Here is a 19,846-nt window from a genome sequence, read left to right on the forward strand (position 1 = left end):
TTTGTCAAACGACAGCACCACTCCCTTTCTCCTTTCCAGGCGGGGTTGGGTGTGTGTATGCTTCTCGTGAATGGTCTTGGTCAATTCCTCATACACGATCTTAGTCTTGGTATTTCGCTTGATAGCGGCCTCTCGAATCTCCGCCATCAGGGAAGACCATTTGAACGATGGCTGAAAAAAGTCCCTCCATGAGCCATAGTAGGGCTCGGGTTCTTTCTCCCTGGTGCGGCAGGCGGGTTGCTCCGGTCCCGGAGTATAGGCCGGTGGAGCCTCTTCTGGCTCTACACCGGTGTCGGTCATTTTTTCAATTACAGGTGCGGACGCTGCAGCAACACTCTGCTCACAATCCAACATGCTCGATCCTACTGAGGAGAGCGATAGGGTCCCGTCAATTAGAGTAGCCAGCTCCTCCCATTGCACTGGGGAGCCGCCCCCCAGGTATTCCAGTATATGGAGGGCGGTGTCCATGCTGGCAGACATGCAAATGTCCAGATAAGCCGTGGCGCCTGCCCTTGACCTTCTTCCCGCTCTTTCCTCAGAAAGGCGCCAATTTTTCCCGCCTTTTCGGGATGAAGGTGACGCAGCAGTAAATTCGGCAAGCCCAGCGGCCATCTTTAGGTACAAACGCTGTCTATTCACTGACGGCAAGCAGGAATGTTTAAAGTCCACAAAACCACACTCCAATGCGGCGGTTTTCTTCCTCTGTGCAGCGCAATACTGCATAGCGCTTTTTAGAGGTTTTTGGGACACTTTGGGTATGATTTTCAGTCCACAAAGTCCACTTGAATAAAACAGGAAAATTGTCACTTTGGTCACAGGGCAACTGTATAAGGCACAAAGTTCACGCTTCTTGCACTAGAAAGCGTGCGTATCCTGTTCGTGACGCCAAAAGAGAAGTGCGGCGTACTCAAGTTGTGTGTAATAGGTGTTTCTGGGTGATGTAGTGCAATATACACTAACCTGGTACAGCTGACTCTCTGCAAGGGCAGGTATAGGTAGGAATAGTTCGTGACGCCAGTGCCAAGTAAACGGTGGCACGCCGTTTGCGGATGCAGGAATAATTTGAGGAAACGTGGTGTTAAAACAGAACTTCAACTTTAGTAGTTTGCAGGCAGAGACAATATTGGAAACGCAGTTCCTCAGCATACAGTCGATTTTGCAATTCGGTCGATGCAGGCAATTCAGTACAGCAGGGTAATTACAGAGTGTGGAACACAGGACTTGCAGCAAAGGAGCTTGCACTCTAACTCTGTCTGATCCTGGAATGTAGCAATTCTTCACCAAGGCCCATTAACCTAAGTCTGGCTTTATATCCTTGATTATGGCTTAAATAAGTACCTCCTCTGTTTCTCTTAGTACCTCTGGCTCCTCTGATCTTTGCCTCAGTCTCTCCTAGCTTCTGAATGGTTCCTCAGGCCCTTAGGCTAAGATGTTCCTGCTTCTGCATATGGGTATTCAGGAGGGAATCTTCTCCTGAACAGCAGGCTTCAGGCCTGGACTTGTCTCAGACATTGTCTAATCTCCAACTGTAGCTTACTGAAACTAGACTCCGTCTCCTTTGCACTTCCCTGACTGGGCTTTATATAAACTAGGGCTCCCTAGCTCCCTCTATGGACTAGAAGTAGGAATGACACCCCTAGCAGGCCTGTAAGTGCAAGTTTCAGTGACAGGAAAATACACACATTACATTACATTTTATAAAACTGACATATAGCAACTTCCCATAATTAGGAGGGACGACAGCACACCAAGTGACCTTTGGTAGTAACGGGTATTACAACTCCCGTATACTACACATGTAACCATAGCGATGAGACAGAGTGTACCTTCACATGTAACCATAGTGATAATACAGAGTGCACCTCCACATGTAACCATAGTGATAATACAGAGTGCACCTCCACCTGTAACCATAGTGATAATACAGAGTGCACCTCCACATGTAACCATAGTGATAAGACAGAGTGCACCTCCACATGTAGCCAATAACCATAGTGATAAGACAGAGTGCACCTCCACATGTAACCATAGTGATAAGACAGAGTGCACCTCCACAGGAAAACTGTCTTAGTTGCCCACAGCAACCAATCAGAGCTCAGATTTCATTTTTTCAGAACACTAAGAACTGAAAGCTGAGCTCTGATTGGTTGCTAAGGGCAACTCCAGTTTTCCTGTTGAACGGTTTTGATAAATGAGGCCCCATGACTGCACAAGGCTCAGTGCACACCTGTCTTAGTAGAGCCATTTAACCCCTTCCCGACCAGCGCCATACTAGTACAGCGCTGGCCGGGTCTTTAAGGGCTCATGCACACGACAGTATTTTGCGTTCAGTATACTGGCCGTTTTTTGAGTTCAGTATGCGGTACATATACTGAACCATTCATTTCAATGGTTCAGCAAAAAAAACTGAAGTGTCTCCGTGTGCATTCCGTTTCAGTATTTCCGTACCGTGAAAAGATAGAACATGTCCTATTCTTGTCCGCAAATCACGGCGCTTGGCTCGATTCAAATCAATGGGTCCGCAAAAAAAAAAAACAGAACACATACGGAAATGCATCCATATGTCTTCCGTATCTGTTCCGTTTTTACTGAACCATCTATTGAAAATGTTATGCCCAGCCCAATTTTTTTCTATGTAATTACTGTATAATGTACATGGCATACGGAAAAACGGATCGGAAAAACGGAAACAAAAAACGGACCGCAAAACACTGAAAAAGCCAGACGGTCGTGTGCATGAGCCCTAAAGATGGCGCCCGCTCCTGAGCCCTAAAGATGGCGCCCGCTCCCGCTCTTATAGCAGACACCTGCAGCTAATGTCAGCAACCGGCGGTAATGCTAATCGCGGACATTTAACCCCTTAGATGCCGTGGTCAATCTTGACCACGGCATCTGAGTGCGCAAATCACCAGATGCGCACGCTTCCGATGAGCCTTCAGCTCCCCCGTGCAGTGATCGGAGGAGCCGGAGCTTGTGTGCAGCAGCCCCTGTCTTTGTGAATGAGAGGAGGCTGCTGCATAGTATTCCCTATGGAGCCCTCGCCTGCAATAGGGCTCCATAGGAAACTAGAAATTTTCTCATAGACTCCAATGCTAATACATTGGGGTCTATGAGAATAGCAATCTATAACTAGAAAAAAAAAAAAAACACATAAAAATTTAAATCACCCCCCCTTCCCTTTCCCCAAAATAAAAATAAAAGAATTAAAAAAAATATATATAAAATACACATCATGGGTGTCGCCATGTGCAAAAACGCCCATATTATAAAAATATCTTCCCCATACGGCAAACAGCGAAACGGGGGGAAAAAAAAAAAGTCAAAATGGCTGATTCGCTGTTTTTGGTCGCTTCATTTTCTACAATAAATGTAATAAAAAGTGATAAAAATGTCATACACACCCCAGAATGGTATCAATAAAAAGTTCAGATCTCCCCGCAAAAAAAGAGCCTCCTTACAGCTCCGTACACATAATTACAAAAAAGTTATAGGGGTCAAAATATGGCGACTAATGTTTTTTTAAAACTTCTTTATTATTTTATCACTATCAAAACGCAAGAAAAACTATAAATATAAGGTATCGCCGGATTCGTACTGACCTGTAGAATGAAAGTTCTAGTCAGTTTTATCGTCCATCGATCGTCGTAAATAATATAAAAACGTAAAACTGTGGCGGAATAGCATATTTTTTTTTTGCAATTTAACCCCATTTGGAATTCTATGCAATATTAAACAGCGGTGTTGGAAAATACAACTTGTCCCGCAAAAATAAAACAAGCCCTCATACGGCTATGTGAACAGAAAAATAAAAGAGTTAATGCTCTGGGAAGGCAGGGAGCGCAATAAACAAAACCCTCGGGGGTAGAAGGGGTTAATAAGAGGCCCCCCTCGTCCTTCATCCGTCCCGTCTCTATATCACACGGCCTGCAGGATAACTCCTCCACCGGTGTTCCGTGAAAAGTTGGTACCTGTAAAAAGTTGGTACCCTCGTCACTTCCGGTAGTGACGTAGAGGCATCGGAAGGCTCAGAAGGACGTGTGTCGCCGAGCTCGCCACCTCAGTGGCTGAAAAGAAGGTGTGTTAGCGCCTGCGCAGAACTAACTATGGTACCAACATTTCACGGCAAGTGAATGTGAACGCGCCGACGGGGGGGCGGTAGGTTAGATTTATGGCCCACGCGCATGCGCCGGGAGCCTTAGCAGAGAGGGTAGGCAAAAACTATGGGCCAGTGCGCACGCGCGAGTTGGGTACCAAAATTTCATGGCCAGTGCAGGTTAGATTTATGGCCCATCGCGCATGCGCCGGGAGCCTCAGCAGAGTTGGGGTAGGCAAAAATTATGGGCCAGTGCGCACGCACGGCGGACAGGGAGATCTATCATAACGAAAATGTTCTATTAAATCTCACTACCGCGGCGCTCAGGTCAGTCTCTCCCTGCTCCCAACACTCTCAGACATGTTTGCAGTATATGGGGGTGCCTGCGCACATTATATTGGGGGGGGGTCTGCGCAGTATATGGGGTGCTGTCTGCGCAGTATATGGGGTGCTGTCTGCGCAGTATATTGGGGGGCTGTCTGCGCAGTATATTGGGGGGCTGTCTGCGCAGTATATTGGGGGGCTGTCTGCGCAGTATATTAGGGGGCTGTCTGCGCAGTATATTGGGGGGCTGTCTGCGCAGTATATGGGGGGCTGTCTGCGCAGTATATTAGACAGAAACGGAGAGAGAGAGGACAGCCAGAAATGGAGAGAGAAACAGCCAGAAATGGAGAGAGAGAGAGAGAGAGAGAGAGAGAGAGGACAGCCAGAAACGGAGAGCGAGAGAGAGGACAACCAGAAATAAAGCCATGAAATGTGTGGTCCTAATGTTTTGCTCCCCCCTGATGTCCTCCTCTATCCACCCATTTTCCACCTCTGATCCCCCTTTACAAACCTTCTGTTTCTTTCCTCCTTACGCCCCCCCCCCTCCCCCTCTCACACTCTGTAGAAGATTTGTACCTTTTAGATAATAAAACTGTTACTCAAGAAAAGATTTTTATTTATTTATTTTTATTATTTTTTTGGTAACAATCCAGCAAGATCTTATAGCACAAGCTAGAGGTAATTTGATGGTGATCCTCTTTATCCTGAATGTCTCGATGTCTTTTCAGGGTGCACCACATTGACCAGTGATGAAAATCACATCCAGGGTTGAGGGGTTCCCACTGTGCCTCTGCAGTGTTGGTCTTGCTGCAGGTTAAAATAGATGGGTTGGTGGCCTCCTCCTCTGCCTCCTGGACACGTTCTTGGTCCTTTCAGGGTGTAACCTATTGACAAGTGATAAAGGTCTGCTCCAGGCTTGAGGGGTTCTCTCTGTGCCTCTGCAGGATTGTTTTTTTGTTTTTTGTTTTTTTTGGAGGGGGGTAAAGGATAGGTTTTGGGTAAGGGATAGTTTTTTATTCTTTTTTTTTTTTTTGGGGGGAGGGGGGGTAAGGGATAGGTTTTTTTCTGCAGAGATGGTTGGCTGCAGATGAGGGGTAGTTGGTGATACCCCTTGGGAGTCTGTTGTTGTTGACTCCAGATGGCTGATTTGTTCTATGGCGGCAGGTAGTGTCCTGGTGGGAAGCTGGTTCTTGGTCCTGATGTTTTTTTCGACCAGTCTACGCTCAGGGCATGACGCCAAAGGAACCCGACCAATACGGTGACAATAAGACAGCAGACAGCAGCGTAGATGGCATAGCTGACATGGCTCTGGAGGAAGGTGAGGATGATGTCTTTAGTGGAGGGACCATGTTCGATCCTCTCCTCCTCTTCCTCCTGGGTAGGTAGTTTTTGTGCCAGAGCTCGATGGAATTCAGCTTCTATTTCCTCCATTGCCTTGGATTTAGTCTGCGTCACTGAAAAACAGAAGAGAATACAATAAATAAGGTGATGAGGAGAACGTTGTCTTCTGCAGTGCTGAATGAAAGACTGAGAAGTTATCAGAAATAGTTCTTTACTGTAAGAGCAGAGGCAGAAGGGGCTTCTTATCGCATATATATATATTTATCCGAATGGTCTAGAAAAGAGAACATTTGAGAGAGAAAACTAAGTCTTACCATCGAGATAAAAGAATCTTCGGAGTATGATGTCATCATCCTCATCAATTATCTCACAGGCATAAGTTCCTTTATGGCTGACTCTGGTTGGCTTGATGTGTACATCCAGGTCATCCCCAATGTAGATGTCTTTAAAGTTACTCAAATCCGTTTTTTTGATCTGAAAGTGAAAACATTGATGACATCGTATGAGACATGTGTCCTATGTGGAGTATAAATGGCAGTATAAATTTGCACTGTAATAGAATGGTATATGCGACTTACGTTTTTGGCGTACTTCCAAACAACCTTCGGATGATCAGGAAGGATAAAGGACGCCGTGCACCAGATTCTGGTCTCTTCCAGCTCTTCCACCTTGATGTCCTTAACTGAAATGGGAAACCACGGTCAATGACATGCAGCAATGAGCTAACAGGTTCATAAGAGGTTCCCAAACTAATGGTAGAAATTATCTTACGGGGACAGGTCACCGGGATATTGCAGTCCTCCTCAGCACATCGGCTGCATGAAAAGGTTCGGGCAGCTTTTTGAAGCCCTAGGGAAAGAAATAGAGAGAGGGGTCTAATGTCTGAGGTAAATGATGACCCCACCATGTATGTAATGGAGGCCACTCCTCAAATTGTCTAATCTAATGACATTACTCACCGCATGGAGGTCTGCATTCCAACGGTGGATGACCTAAGGAAGAAATCAAATATGGTTAAGGATGGATGATGATATACCGTATTTTTCGCCCCATAAGACGCACTCCCCCCCCCCAAAAAATGGGGGGGAAATGCCCCTGCGTCTTATGGGGCGAATGCTGACAGTTTAACATCGCTGGATGCGATGTACGAGCGGGGGCCGGGGGAGGGACTGTGAGGAGGAGCTGGGGGCCGGGAATAGCGGCGGGGCGGTGCAGTCAGTGTACTATAGCCCCGCCCCTCCGGTATAGTAATATAAAATGTCTTATTCAATTAAAATTTATTACATATGCCCCCTCACTCCTAAATTCCTAATAGTACCTTACATCCTATTCCTAATAGGTTCTGTACAATGCCGGCAGGCAGGCCGGGCGGGCGGCAGCGTAACTTCCTGATGTCACGTGCCTGCGCCGCCTACTTTATGAATGAAGCAGGCGGCGCAGGCAAGTGACGTCAGTGAGTGACGCGCTGGCCGCCCGGCCTGCCTGCCGGCATTGTACAGACCCTATTAGGAATAGGATGTAAGGTACTATTAGCAATTTAGGAGTGAGGGGGCATATGTAATAAATTTTAATTGAATAAGACATTTTATATTTGTATACTGGAAGGGGGTGGGGGGCGGGCGCGGGGGGCGCTTTCTGATTCGTGGATGGCACAGTTAAGGGGTGGGGGGGGTCTGTGGAAGGCACTGTTATGGGGTGGGGGGATCTGTGGATGGCACATATAGTCCACAGATTCCCCCTGTAACAGTGCCAGCCACAGATCCCCCCTGTAACAGTGCCAGCCACAGATCCCCCCTGTAACAGTGCCAGCCACAGATCCCCCCTGTAACAGTGCCAGCCACAGATCCCCCCTGTAACAGTGCCAGCCACAGATCCCCCCCTGTAACAGTGCCAGCCACAGATCCCCCCCCCTGTAACAGTGCCAGCTACAGATCCCCCCCTGTAACAGTGTCCATCATCCACAGATCCCCCCCATAACAGTGTCCGTCATCCACAGATCCCCCCCATAACAGTGTCCGTCATCCACAGATCCCCCCCATAACAGTGTCCGTCATCCACAGATCCCCCCCATAACAGTGTCCGTCATCCACAGATCCCCCCCCATAACAGTGTCCGTCATCCACAGATCCCCCCATAACAGTGTCCGTCATCCACAGATCCCCCCATAACAGTGTCCTTCACAGATCCCCCCATAACAGTGCCATCCACAGACCACCATTAGTTCCAAACCCACCAAAAGCACACCTTTTGGTTCAAAAATTTTTTTTTTCTTATTTTCTTCCCCAAAAACCTAGGTGCGTCTTATGGGCCGGTGCGTCTTATAGGGCGAAAAATACGGTATATAGAATTTGTCTCCTGGCTCTTTATGAGGATCTTTAGTCACTTACTTGAGACACGATCTTTCACGCCTTTGACAAATTCAGCCATCTTTTTGTCAAACTGTTCTATCCAAGCTTGTGGAAAAAAAAATTGGGAAAACTTATATTTACTATTTATGACTCAAAAGAAATTGGGGAAATTCTTGAGATTTCAGGAACTTACATAGTTTTTCAATTTTCTTGACCTCTTTTTCAAAGGTCTTGAGATACTTTCTGATGTTCTGTATCTGGTTGAAGGCTGTAAGGAGAAGACACATAAGATTTAGGACATTGCCTACAGCGCTCTATGATGAAGATGGGGCTATCTGGATGGATAGAATGTAGAAGAGATTTCCTGCTCGGACAACTGTTAACCGCCTCCGGACCGCCTAACGCAGGATCGCGTTCCGGAGGTGGCAGCTGCAGGCAGAGTCACGCATATACGTGTCATCTCGCAAGACGCGAGATTTCCTGTGAACGCTCGCACACAGACGCGCGCACACAGGCGCGTGCGTTCACAGGATCGGAAGGTGAGCGAGTGGATCTACAGCCTGCCAGCGGCGATCGTTCGCTGGCAGGCTGGAGATGCGATTTTTTTAACCCCTAACAGGTATATTAGACGCCGTTTTGATAACAGCGTCTAATATACCTGCTACCTGGTCCTCTGGTGGTCCCTTTTGCTTGGATCGACCACCAGAGGACACAGGCAGCTCAGTAATAAGTAGCACCAAAAACAACTACACTACACCCCCCCCTGTCAGTCACTTATTAACCCCTTATTAACCCCTGATCACCCCATATAGACTCCCTGATCACCCCCCTGTCATTGATCACCCCCCCTGTAAGGCTCCATTCAGACGGCCATATGTTTTTTACGTATCCACGGATACATGGATCGGATCCGCAAAACACATACGGACGTCTGAATGGAGCCTTACAGGGGGGTGATCACCCCATATAGACTCCCTGATCACCCCCCTGTCATTGATCACCCCCTTGTAAGGCTGGCTCCATTTAGAGGTCCGTATGTGTTTTGCGGATCCACGGATCCATGGATCGGATACGCAAAACACATACGGACGTCTGAATGAAGCCTTACAGGGGGGTGATCAATGAAAGGGGGGTGATCACCCCATATAGACTCCCTGATCACCCCCCTGTCATTGATCACCCCCCTGTAAGGCTCCATTCAGACGTCCATATGTTTTTTAACGGATCCACGGATACATGGATCGGATCCGCAAAACACATACGGACGTCTGAATGGAGCCTTACAGGGGGGTGATCAATGACAGGGGGGTGATCACCCCATATAGACTCCCTGATCACCCCCCTGTCATTGATCACCCCCTTGTAAGGCTGGCTCCATTCAGAGGTCCGTATGTGTTTTGCGGATCCACGGATCGGATCCGCAAAACACATACGGACGTCTGAATGGAGCCTTACAGGAGGGTGATCACCCCATATAGACTCCCTGATCACCCCCCTGTCATTGATCACCCCCTTGTAAGGCTGGCTCCATTCAGAGGTCCGTATGTGTTTTGCGGATCCACGAATCCATGGATCGGATCCGCAAAACACATACGGACGTCTGAATGGAGCCTTACAGGGGGGTGATCAATAACAGGGGGGTGATCAATGACAGGGGGGTTATCAGGGAGTCTATATGGGGCGATCACCCCCCTGTAAGGCTCCATTCAGACGTCCGTATGTGTTTTGCGGATCCGATCCATGTATCCGTGGATCCGTAAAAAACATATGGACGTCTGAATGGAGCCTTTCAGGGGGGGTGATCAATGACAGGGGGGTGATCACCCCATATACACTCCCTGATCACCCCCCTGTCATTGATCACCCCCCTGTAAGGCTCCATTCAGACATTTTTTTGGCCCAAGTTAGCGGAAATAGTTTTTTTTTTTTCTCATATTCCACTAACTTGTGTCAAAAAATAAAATCTCACATGAACTCACCATACTCCTCACGGAATCCAAATGTGTAAAATTTTTTAGACATTTATATTCCAGACTTCTTCTCACGCTTTAGGGCCCCTAAAATGCCAGGGCAGTATAAATACCCCAAATGTGACCCCATTTCGGAAAGAAGACACCCCAAGATATTCCGTGAGGGGCATATTGAGTCCATGAAAGATTTAAATTTTTGTCCTAAGTTAGCGGAAAGGGAGTCTTTGTGAGAAAAAAAAAATAAAAAAAATAATCAATTTCCGCTAACTTGTGCCAAAAAAAATAAAAATTCTATGAACTCGCCATGCCCCTCATTGAATACCTTGGGGTGTCTTCTTTCCAAAATGGGGTCACATGTGGGGTATTTATACTGCCTTGGCATTTTAGGGGCCCTAAAGCGTAAGAAGAAGTTTGGGATCCAAATGTCTAAAAATGCCCTCCTAAAAGGAATTTAGGCCCCTTTGCGCATCTAGGCTGCAAAAAAGTGTCACCCATGTGGTATCTCTGTACTCAGGAGAAGTTGGGCAATGTGTTTTGGGGTGTCATTTTACATATACCCATGCTGGGTGAGATAAATATCTTGGTCAAATGCCAACTTTGTATAAAAATAAATGGGAAAAGTTGTCTTTTGCCGAGATATTTCTCTCACCCAGCATGCGTATATGTAAAATGACACCCCAAAACACATTGCCCAACTTCTCCTGAGTACGGTGATACCACATGTGTGACACTTTTTTGCAGCCTAGGTGAGCAAAGGGGCCCACATTCCAAAGAGCACCTTTCGGATTTCACAGGTCATTTTTTACACATTTTGATTTCAAACTACTTCCCACACATTAGGGCCCCTAAATTGCCAGGGCAGTATAACTACCCCACAAGTGACCCCATTTTGGAAAGAAGACACCCCAAGGTATTTCGTGATGGGCATAGTGAGTTCATGGAAGTTTTTATTTTTTGTCACAAGTTAGTGGAATATGAGACTTTGTAAGGAAAAATAAAAAATAAAAAAAAAATCATCATTTCCGCTAACTTGTGACAAAAAATAAAAAGTTCTATGAACTCACTATGCCCATCAGCGAATACCTTAGGGTGTCTACTTTCCGAAATGGGGTCATTTGTGGGGTTTTTCTACTGTCTGGCCATTGTAGAACCTCAGGAAACATGAAGTCAGAGCTGCTTCAAAAAGCGGAAATTCACATTTTTGTACCATAGTTTGTAAACGCTATAGCTTTTACCTAAACAATTATTTTTTTTATCAAAGACATGTAGAACAATAAATTCTGAGAAAAATTTATATATGGATGTCGTTTTTTTTTGCAAAATTTTACAACTGAAAGTGAAAAATGTCATTTTTTTGCAAAAAATCGTTAAATTACGATTAATAACAAAAAAAGTAAAAATGTCAGGAGCAATGAAATACCACCAAATGAAAGCTCTATTAGTGAGAAGAAAAGGAGGTGAAATTCATTTGGGTGGTAAGTTGCATGACCGAGCAATAAACGGTGAAAGTAGTGTAGTGCCCTGGTCATTAAGGGGGTTTAAGCTAAGGGGGCTGAGGTGGTTAATGAGCTACAAGTAAAGCTTTAGTCGGCAGAGAAATGGCTCAATCCTGAGAGGACACATGTACTATATAGAAGATGAAGCCGTTACCTATCGAGATGTTATTCAGGGGGTCAAAGCCCCAGTGTAGCCTCTGGAGACATTCTTCGGCCCCCATTTTGTCCAGCGAGACCGCATGGTAACAAATGCTGGCCCTGTCCGCTGGGGTGGTGAAGCATTTCAGGCAAGATGTCGCTACCTGAGCTCCACATAGAAATACTATTATCTGCAGCAGCAGATAATAGGACGTAAAAAATCGCATGACGTATCGTCACTATATCCCTTCAGCCTGCGAACCTGAGAAAACGGAGAGAAGTGAGTATAAGTGGGGTCATTTATCAAACTGGTGTCAAGTAGAACTGGCTTAGTTTCCCATAGCAACCAATCAGATTCCACCTTTCAGCTTCTTTGGAAAATTTAAGGAGGAATCTGATTGGTTGCTATGGGTAACTAAGCCATTTCTACTTTATACCAGTTTGACAAATGACCCCCTAAGGCTCCCACAACAGCTTGTACTAGAAAGATAATGAGGGATGGGTTTTGCACCATAAATATAATGGGAGAGATTTATCAAACTGGTGTAAAGGAGAGATGGCTTAGTTACCCATAGCAACCAATCAGATTCCACCTGTGAAAAATGAAAGGTGGAATCTGATTGGTTGCTATGGACATTTAACCACTTTCCGCAACACTAACGCCGAAAGGCGTCATTGCTGTGGCGCTCACAGGCTACACTAACGCCGATTGGCGTCATCTCGCGTGAGCCGAGATTTCCTGTGAACGCGCACACACAGGCGCGCGCGTTCACAGGATCGGAAGGTAAGCGAGTGGATCTCCAGCCTGCCCAGCGGCGATCGTTCGCTGGCAGGCTGGAGATGCGATTTTTTTAACCCCTAACAGGTATATTAGACGCTGTTTTGATAACAGCGTCTAATATACCTGCTACCTGGTCCTCTGGTGGTCCCTTTTGCTTGGATCGACCACCAGAGGAGGACACAGGCAGCTCAGTAATAAGTAGCACCAAACACCACTACACTACACCCCCCCCTGTCACTTATTTACCCCATATAGACTCCCTAATCACCCCCCTGTCATTGATCACCCCCTTGTAAGGCTCCATTCAGACGTCTGTATGATTTTTACGGATCCACTGATACATGGATCGGATCCGCAAAACACATACGGAAGTCTGAATGGAGCCTTACAGGGGGGTGATCAATGACAGGGGTGATCACCCCATATAGACTCCCTGATCACCCCCCCGTCATTGATCACCCCCCTGTAAGGCTCCATTCAGACGTCCGTATGATTTTTACGGATCCACTGATACATGGATCGGATCCGCAAAACACATACGGACGTCTGAATGGAGCCTTATAGGGGGGTGATCAATGACGGGGGTGATCACCCCATATAGACTCCCTGATCACCCCCCTGTCATTGATCACCCCCCTGTCATTGCTCACCCCCCTGTAAGGCTCCATTCAGACGTCTGTATGATTTTTACGGATCCACTGGTACATGGATCGGATCCGCAAAACACATACGGACGTCTGAATGGAGCCTTACAGGGGGGTGATCAATGACGGGGGTGATCACCCCATATAGACTCCCTGATCACCCCCCTGTCATTGATCACCCCCCTGTAAGGCTCCATTCAGACGTCCGTATGATTTTTACGGATCCACTGATACATGGATCGGATCCGCAAAACACATACGGACGTCTGAATGGAGCCTTACAGGGGGGTGATCAATGACGGGGGTGATCACCCCATATAGACTCCCTGATCACCCCCCTGTCATTGCTCACCCCCCTGTAAGGCTCCATTCAGACGTCTGTATGATTTTTACGGATCCACTGGTACATGGATCGGATCCGCAAAACACATACGGACGTCTGAATGGAGCCTTACAGGGGGGTGATCAATGACGGGGGTGATCACCCCATATAGACTCCCTGATCACCCCCCTGTAAGGCTCCATTCAGACGTCTGTATGATTTTTACGGATCCACTGGTACATGGATCGGATCCGCAAAACACATACGGACGTCTGAATGGAGCCTTACAGGGGGGTGATCAATGACAGGGGGGTGATCACCCCATATAGACTCCCTGATCACCTCCCTGTAAGGCTCCATTCAGACATTTTTTTGGCCCAAGTTAGCGGAAATTATTATTATTATTATTTTTCTTACAAAGTGTCATATTCCACTAACTTGTGTAAAAAAAAAAATCTCACATGAACTCACCATACCCCTCACGGAATCCCCTAAAATGCCAGGGCAGTATAACTAGCCCACAAGTGACCCCATTTTGGAAAGAAGACACCCCAAGGTATTCGCTGAGGGGCATATTGAGTCCATGAAAGATTGACATTTTTGTCCCAAGTTAGCGGAAAGGGAGACTTTGTGAGAAAAAAAAAATATATATCAATTTCCGCTAACTTGTGCCAAAAAAAAAAATAATTCTATGAACTCGCCATGCCCCTCATTGAATACCTTTGGGGTGTCTTCTTTCCAAAATGGGGTCACATGTGGGGTATTTAGGCATTTTAGGGGCCCTAAAGCGTGAGAAGAAGTCTGGGATCCAAATGTCTAAAAATGCCCTCCTAAAAGGAATGTGGGCGCCTTTGCGCATCTAGGCTGCAAAAAAGTGTCACACATCTGGTATCGCCGTCCTCAGGAGAAGTTGGGGAATGTGTTTTGGGGTGTCATTTTACATATACCCATGCTGGGTGAGATAAATATCTTGGTCAAATGCCAACTTTGTATAAAAAAATGGGAAAAGTTGTCTTTTGCCAAGATATTTCTCTCACCCAGCATGGGTATATGTAAAATGACACCCCAAAAAACATTGCCCAACTTCTCCTGAGTACGGCAATACCACATGTGTGACACTTTTTTGCAGCCTAGGTGGGCAAAGGGGCCCACATTCCAAAGAGCACCTTTAGGATTTCACCGGCCATTTTTTTACAGATTTTGATTTCAAACTACTTCGTACTCATTTGGGCCCCTAAAATGCCAGGGCAGTATAACTAGCCCACAAGTGACCCCATTTTGGAAAGAAGACACCCCAAGGTATTCGCTGATGGGCATAGTGAGTTCATGAAAGTTTTTATTTTTTGTCACAAGTTAGTGGAATATGAGACTTTGTAAGAAAAAAAAAAAAATCAAAAATAAAAATCATCATTTTCTGCTAACTTGTGACAAAAAATAAAAAGTTCTATGAACTCACTATCCCCATCAGCGAATACCTTAGGGTGTCTACTTTCCGAAATGGGGTCATTTGTGGGGTGTTTGTACTGTTTGGGCATTGTAGAACCTCAGGAAACATGACAGGTGCTCAGAAAGTCAGAGCTGCTTCAAAAAGCGGAAATTCACATTTTTGTACCATAGTTTGTAAACGCTATAACTTTTACCCAAACCATTTTTTTTTTTTACCCAAACATTTTTTTTTTATCAAAGACATGTAGAACAATAAATTTTGAGAAAAATTTATATATGGATGTCGTTTTTTTGCAAAATTTTACAACTGAAAGTGAAAAATGTCATTTTTTTGCAAAAAAAAAAAAAAAATCAGTAAATTTCGATTAATAACAAAAAAAGTAAAAATGTCAGCAGCAATGAAATACCACCAAATGAAAGCTCTATTAGTGAGAAGAAAAGGAGGTAAAATTCATTTGGGTGGTAAGTTGCATGACCGAGCAATAAACCGCTAAAGTTGTGGAGTGCCGATTTGTAAAAAAGGGCCTGGTCACTAGGGGGGTATAAACCTGTGGTCCTTAAGTGGACCTAAGGATTTGGGAAGGGGCACTAATTTCTCAGCTACAGGTACGGACATGGTAATGATGGAGTACTCACGTGTCACATCCAACTGAAGAGTGACCGCTCTGTGCCCAGCGCCTCCTTATATACCCCGATGACATCACAATAGAGATTGCTGCTGGGTGACATCACAATGCACAAACATGGTGCTGGGTGACATGCAGAGCGGCCATCTTTCCCTACAAAAATACCATCCATCAAATAATAGTTGTTTTAGGATTCGTACAAAATAGTGACATTAATGAACTTAAATTTACCGTACCATTCCTAGAGCAGGGTGAGCCGCCCCATCCAGATTTTTTGCATGAATGAACTTAAAGCCTGAGGCGCCTTCACTGCGACTGAGAATCAGCTCATTCATCTGAATGAGGCTTGGAGAAATCCATGTGCTTCGAGCCAAAACAACCCCATTCACAAAAATGCGATTCGTTACCGCGAAGCGTGAGAAAATTCGGATTTGATGCGAATCGAATTTTTCATGTAATTCGGATCGAATTCCTCATTGTCAACTTTGAGTCACTCATCTCTACACAGGACATTTTAAAGCTAATATTTAGTTTTTTAAAGGGTTTCTGTCACCCCACAAAACTCATTTTTTTTTTTTGGATAGTTAGATTCCTTATAGGGCGATATAGGAGAATATAATAGTCTTACTTACTTTCATGCGGCCGATTCTTTATAAAACGAAGTTTTATAATATGTAAATGAGGGCTCTACCAGCAAGTAGGGCGTCTACTTGCTGGTAGCCGCAGCAGCAATCCGCCCCCTCGCCGTGTTGATTGACAGGGCCAGCCGGGATCTCCTCCTCCGGCCGGCCCTGTCAGTAATTCAAAAATCGCGCGCCTCTGGTCATTCGGCGCAGGCGCTCTGAGATGAGGAGGCTCGTCTCCTCAGTGCGCCTGCGCCGATGACATCACCGAAAGAGAAGACGTCATCGGCGCAGGCGCACTGAGGGAGTGCTGAGGAGACGAGCCTCCTCATCTCAGAGCGCCTGCGCCGAATGACCAGAGGCGCGCGATTTTTGAAATACTGACAGAGCCGGCCGGAGGAGGAGATCCCGGCTGGCCCTGTCAATCAACACGGCGAGGGGGCGGATTGCTGCTGCGGCTACCAGCAAGTAGACGCCCTACTTGCTGGTAGAGCCCTCATTTACATATTATAAAACTTCGTTTTATAAAGAATCGGCCGCATGAAAGTAAGTAAGACTATTATATTCTCCTATATCGCGCTATAAGGAATCTAACTAACCAAAAAAAAAATAATGAGTTTTGTGGGGTGACAGAAACCCTTTAAATTCCCTTTAAAGGGACACTGACAGGCCAAATCAGCATATATAGTTAGATATATCACATTACAGGTCTTATAGAGTCTTTTAAAAACATATAACTATCCCCCCTGTCCACCTTATAAAGAGCGAAATATAAAGTTTTATAACCTGCATCTGCGGTCAGCAATCTGCCCAAGGGGCGGCGTTTCATGTGAAAATGCGCCCAGCCAGCCTTCCCAACTGCCGTTTGTAGCCCCGCCCAGCTCATCATTATTCACTTCGCTGGGCGGCGGCTACAGCCATGCACTGTTCAGAGCAGCGCTTCAGAGCGCAGCTCACTCACATCATATAAGGGGTTAATTATAGTGCGTCCGACGGCACGGCGGGGCGCAGAAGAATGGGCATGAAAGATGCCCGGAGGATTGAATTGCGCAGGCGCAGGATCGGGACTGGGGAGAGTTGTAGCCGCCTTGGGCAGATTGCTGACCGCAGATGCAGGTTATAAAACTTTATATTTCGCTCTTTATAAGGTGGACAGGGGGGATAGTTATATGCTTTTAAAAGACTCTATAAGACCTGTAATGTGATATATCTAACTATATATGCTGATTTGGCCTGTCAGTGTCCCTTTAAGGCCTCATGCACGCGACAGTATTTTTTTGCAGTCCGCAAAACAGGGTTCCGTTATCGTTTTTGTTTGCGTGTGAAATGGGGGGAGAGAGAGAGAGAGAGAGAGAGAGGACAGCCAGAAATGGAGAGAGAGAGAGAGAGAGAGGGGACAGCCAGAAATGGAGAGAGAGAGAGAGAGGGGACAGCCAGAAATGGAGAGAGAGAGAGAGAGGGGACAGCCAGAAATGGAGAGAGAGAGAGAGAGAGAGGGGACAGCCAGAAATGGAGAGAGAGAGAGAGAGAGAGAGGACTGCCAGAAATGGAGAGAGAGAGAGAGAGAGAGAGAGAGAGAGAGAACAGCCAGAAATGGAGAGAGAGAGAGAGAGAGAGAGAGAGAACAGCCAGAAATGGAGAGAGAGAGAGAGAGAGAGAGAACAGCCAGAAATGGAGAGAGAGAGAGAGAGAGAGAGAGAGAGAGAGGACAGCCAGAAATGGAGAGAGAGAGAGAGAGAGGACTAGAGTTGTTGCGATACCAAATTTTTGATTCGGTTTCGATACCATGAAAAAGTATTGCGATACTCGATACCATTCGATACCACGCGAAAAAAATAAACAAAAAAAGCCACGTGCATTCCTCATTTTTAAAAATGGCGAATCGCGCAGTTTTTATTTTATTTTTTCTGTTCCGGCATTCACCACCTAGATTTTTTTTTTATATTTTAATAGTTTGGACTTTTCTGACGTGGCGATGTAATATGTTTATTTATATATTTTATATGTGAAATTGGGAAAAGGGGGGTGATTTATACTTCATATTTTAGTGTTTTTTTTTTTTTCACTTTTTATTTAATAACTATTTCCCCCCTTAGGGGCTAGAACCTGGGATCTTTCATCCCTTTTCCTATTCACCCTGATAGATCTCTATCAGGGTGAATAGGACTCCACACTGTCCCTGCTGCTCTGTGCTTTGTGCACACAGCATCAGGGATGTTACCATGGCAACCAGGGCTTCTGTAGCGTCCTGGCTGCCATGGTAACCGATCGGAGCCCCAGGCTTACACAGCTGGGGCTCCGATCAGAAGCTGCCACTGCACCACCAATGAGGGGGAGTGGAGAGGTCCCTGTGGCCACTGCCACCAATGATTTTAATACTGGAGGGTTGAGAGGGGCCGGCGCACTGTGCCACCAATGATTTTAATGGGATGGGGGGATTGAGGGGGGGGGCACACTGCACCACCAATGATTTTACCCCTTTATACAGGAGGCGGGTACTAGCAGATCAGCGGCAGTTAACTGCCGCGGATCGCAGCTCCCTGTCAGGGGCAGGGTGCCGGCAATGCGATTCTGCTGCCGGCACCCGCCTCCTGTATGTGTTAAAGACTGACTACTGTATATGAGTCCAGACTTTCACTATTAGGCCACACAGAGCGGCGCCCAGCGATGTCTCAGCACTCACCATTTAGTCCTGGGCGCCGCTCCGTTCGCCCGCAGTGCCCCATTACTGTCTCCTCTCCTGCTCCACATGCTGCTGATTACTATCGGAGCGATGGGAGGAGACATCAGCTTCACTAGTGGGCGTTCCTTCTCCCTGGCTGTAGCGCTGTCCAATCGCAGCGCAGGGAAAAGGAACGCCCACTAGTGAAGCTGATGTCTCCTCCCATCGCTCCGATAGTAATCCTATCATTGGTGGCGCAGTGCGCCCGCCCCTCCTCCGCCCCTCTCTTCTCATTGCCGCCCCTCCTCCACCCCCTCTCTTCTCATTGCCGCCCCTCCTCCGCCCCTCTCTTCTCATTGCCGCCCCTCCTCCGCCCCTCTCCTCTCATTGGTGGCAGCGGCAGCAGCACAGGGGGAGGGAGGACAGCTTCCTTCTCCCCGTGCTGCTGAGAGAGAACATGAGCGCGCCGATAGCAGCGCGCTCATGTTCAGAGATACTAGACTGCGCAGAAGCGCAGCCCAGTATCGAAAAAACGGAAATCCCGGTATCGTATCGATACCGGGACAAAAGTATCGATTGGGTATCGAAATTTCGATACCCGCAACAACCCTAGAGAGGACAGCCAGAAATGGAGAGAGAGAGAGAGGACAGCCAGAAATGGAGAGAGAGAGAGAGAGAGAGAGGACAGCCAGAAATGGAGAGAGAGAGAGAGAGAGAGAGGACAGCCAGAAATGGAGAGAGAGAGAGAGAGAGGACAGCCAGAAATGGAGAGAGAGAGAGAGAGAGAGAGAGAGAACAGCCAGAAATAAAGCCATGAAATGTGTGGTCCTATTGTTTTGCTCCCCCCTGATGTCCTCCTCTATCCACCCATTTTCCACCTCTGATCCCCCTTTACAAACCTTCTGTTTCTTTCCTCCTTACGCCCCCCCTCCCCCTCTCACACTATGTAAAAGATTTGTACCTTTTAGATAATAAAACTGTTACTCAAGAAAAGATTATTTTACATAGTGTGAGAGGGGGAGGGGGGTAACA

The 19,846-nt window shown here is 46.6% G+C and overlaps 1 protein-coding gene across 1 annotated transcript; it reads right to left on the reverse strand.

Annotated features, from left to right (window-relative positions):
- Positions 1–5,569: 5,569 nt before the first annotated feature.
- LOC120981446 (sperm acrosome membrane-associated protein 6-like) lies at positions 5,570–8,185 on the reverse strand. Its single transcript, XM_040410986.1, has 6 exons — positions 8,146–8,185; positions 6,718–6,750; positions 6,530–6,607; positions 6,337–6,440; positions 6,073–6,232; positions 5,570–5,871 (listed from the first exon to the last, which is right to left on the reverse strand). Exons 1-6 carry the CDS (start codon positions 8,183–8,185, stop codon positions 5,570–5,572), a joined length of 717 nt encoding a protein of 238 aa, XP_040266920.1.
- Positions 8,186–19,846: the final 11,661 nt, after the last annotated feature.

This window comes from Bufo bufo, chromosome 11, assembly GCF_905171765.1.
Source record: "Bufo bufo chromosome 11, aBufBuf1.1, whole genome shotgun sequence".
NCBI classification, from domain to species: Eukaryota; Metazoa; Chordata; class Amphibia; order Anura; family Bufonidae; genus Bufo; species Bufo bufo.

Excerpts from the sequence above, each read along its gene's own strand:
- LOC120981446 (XM_040410986.1), bottom strand. The coding sequence starts at position 8,185 with ATGGCTGAATTTGTCAAAGGCGTGAAAGATCGTGTCTCAA. Across the intron at positions 6,608-6,717 it reads GGAATGCAGACCTCCATGCG|GGCTTCAAAAAGCTGCCCGA; the intron begins GTGAGTAATGTC and ends TTCTTTCCCTAG. Across the intron at positions 5,872-6,072 it reads AAGATTCTTTTATCTCGATG|TGACGCAGACTAAATCCAAG; the intron begins GTAAGACTTAGT and ends TCTGTTTTTCAG.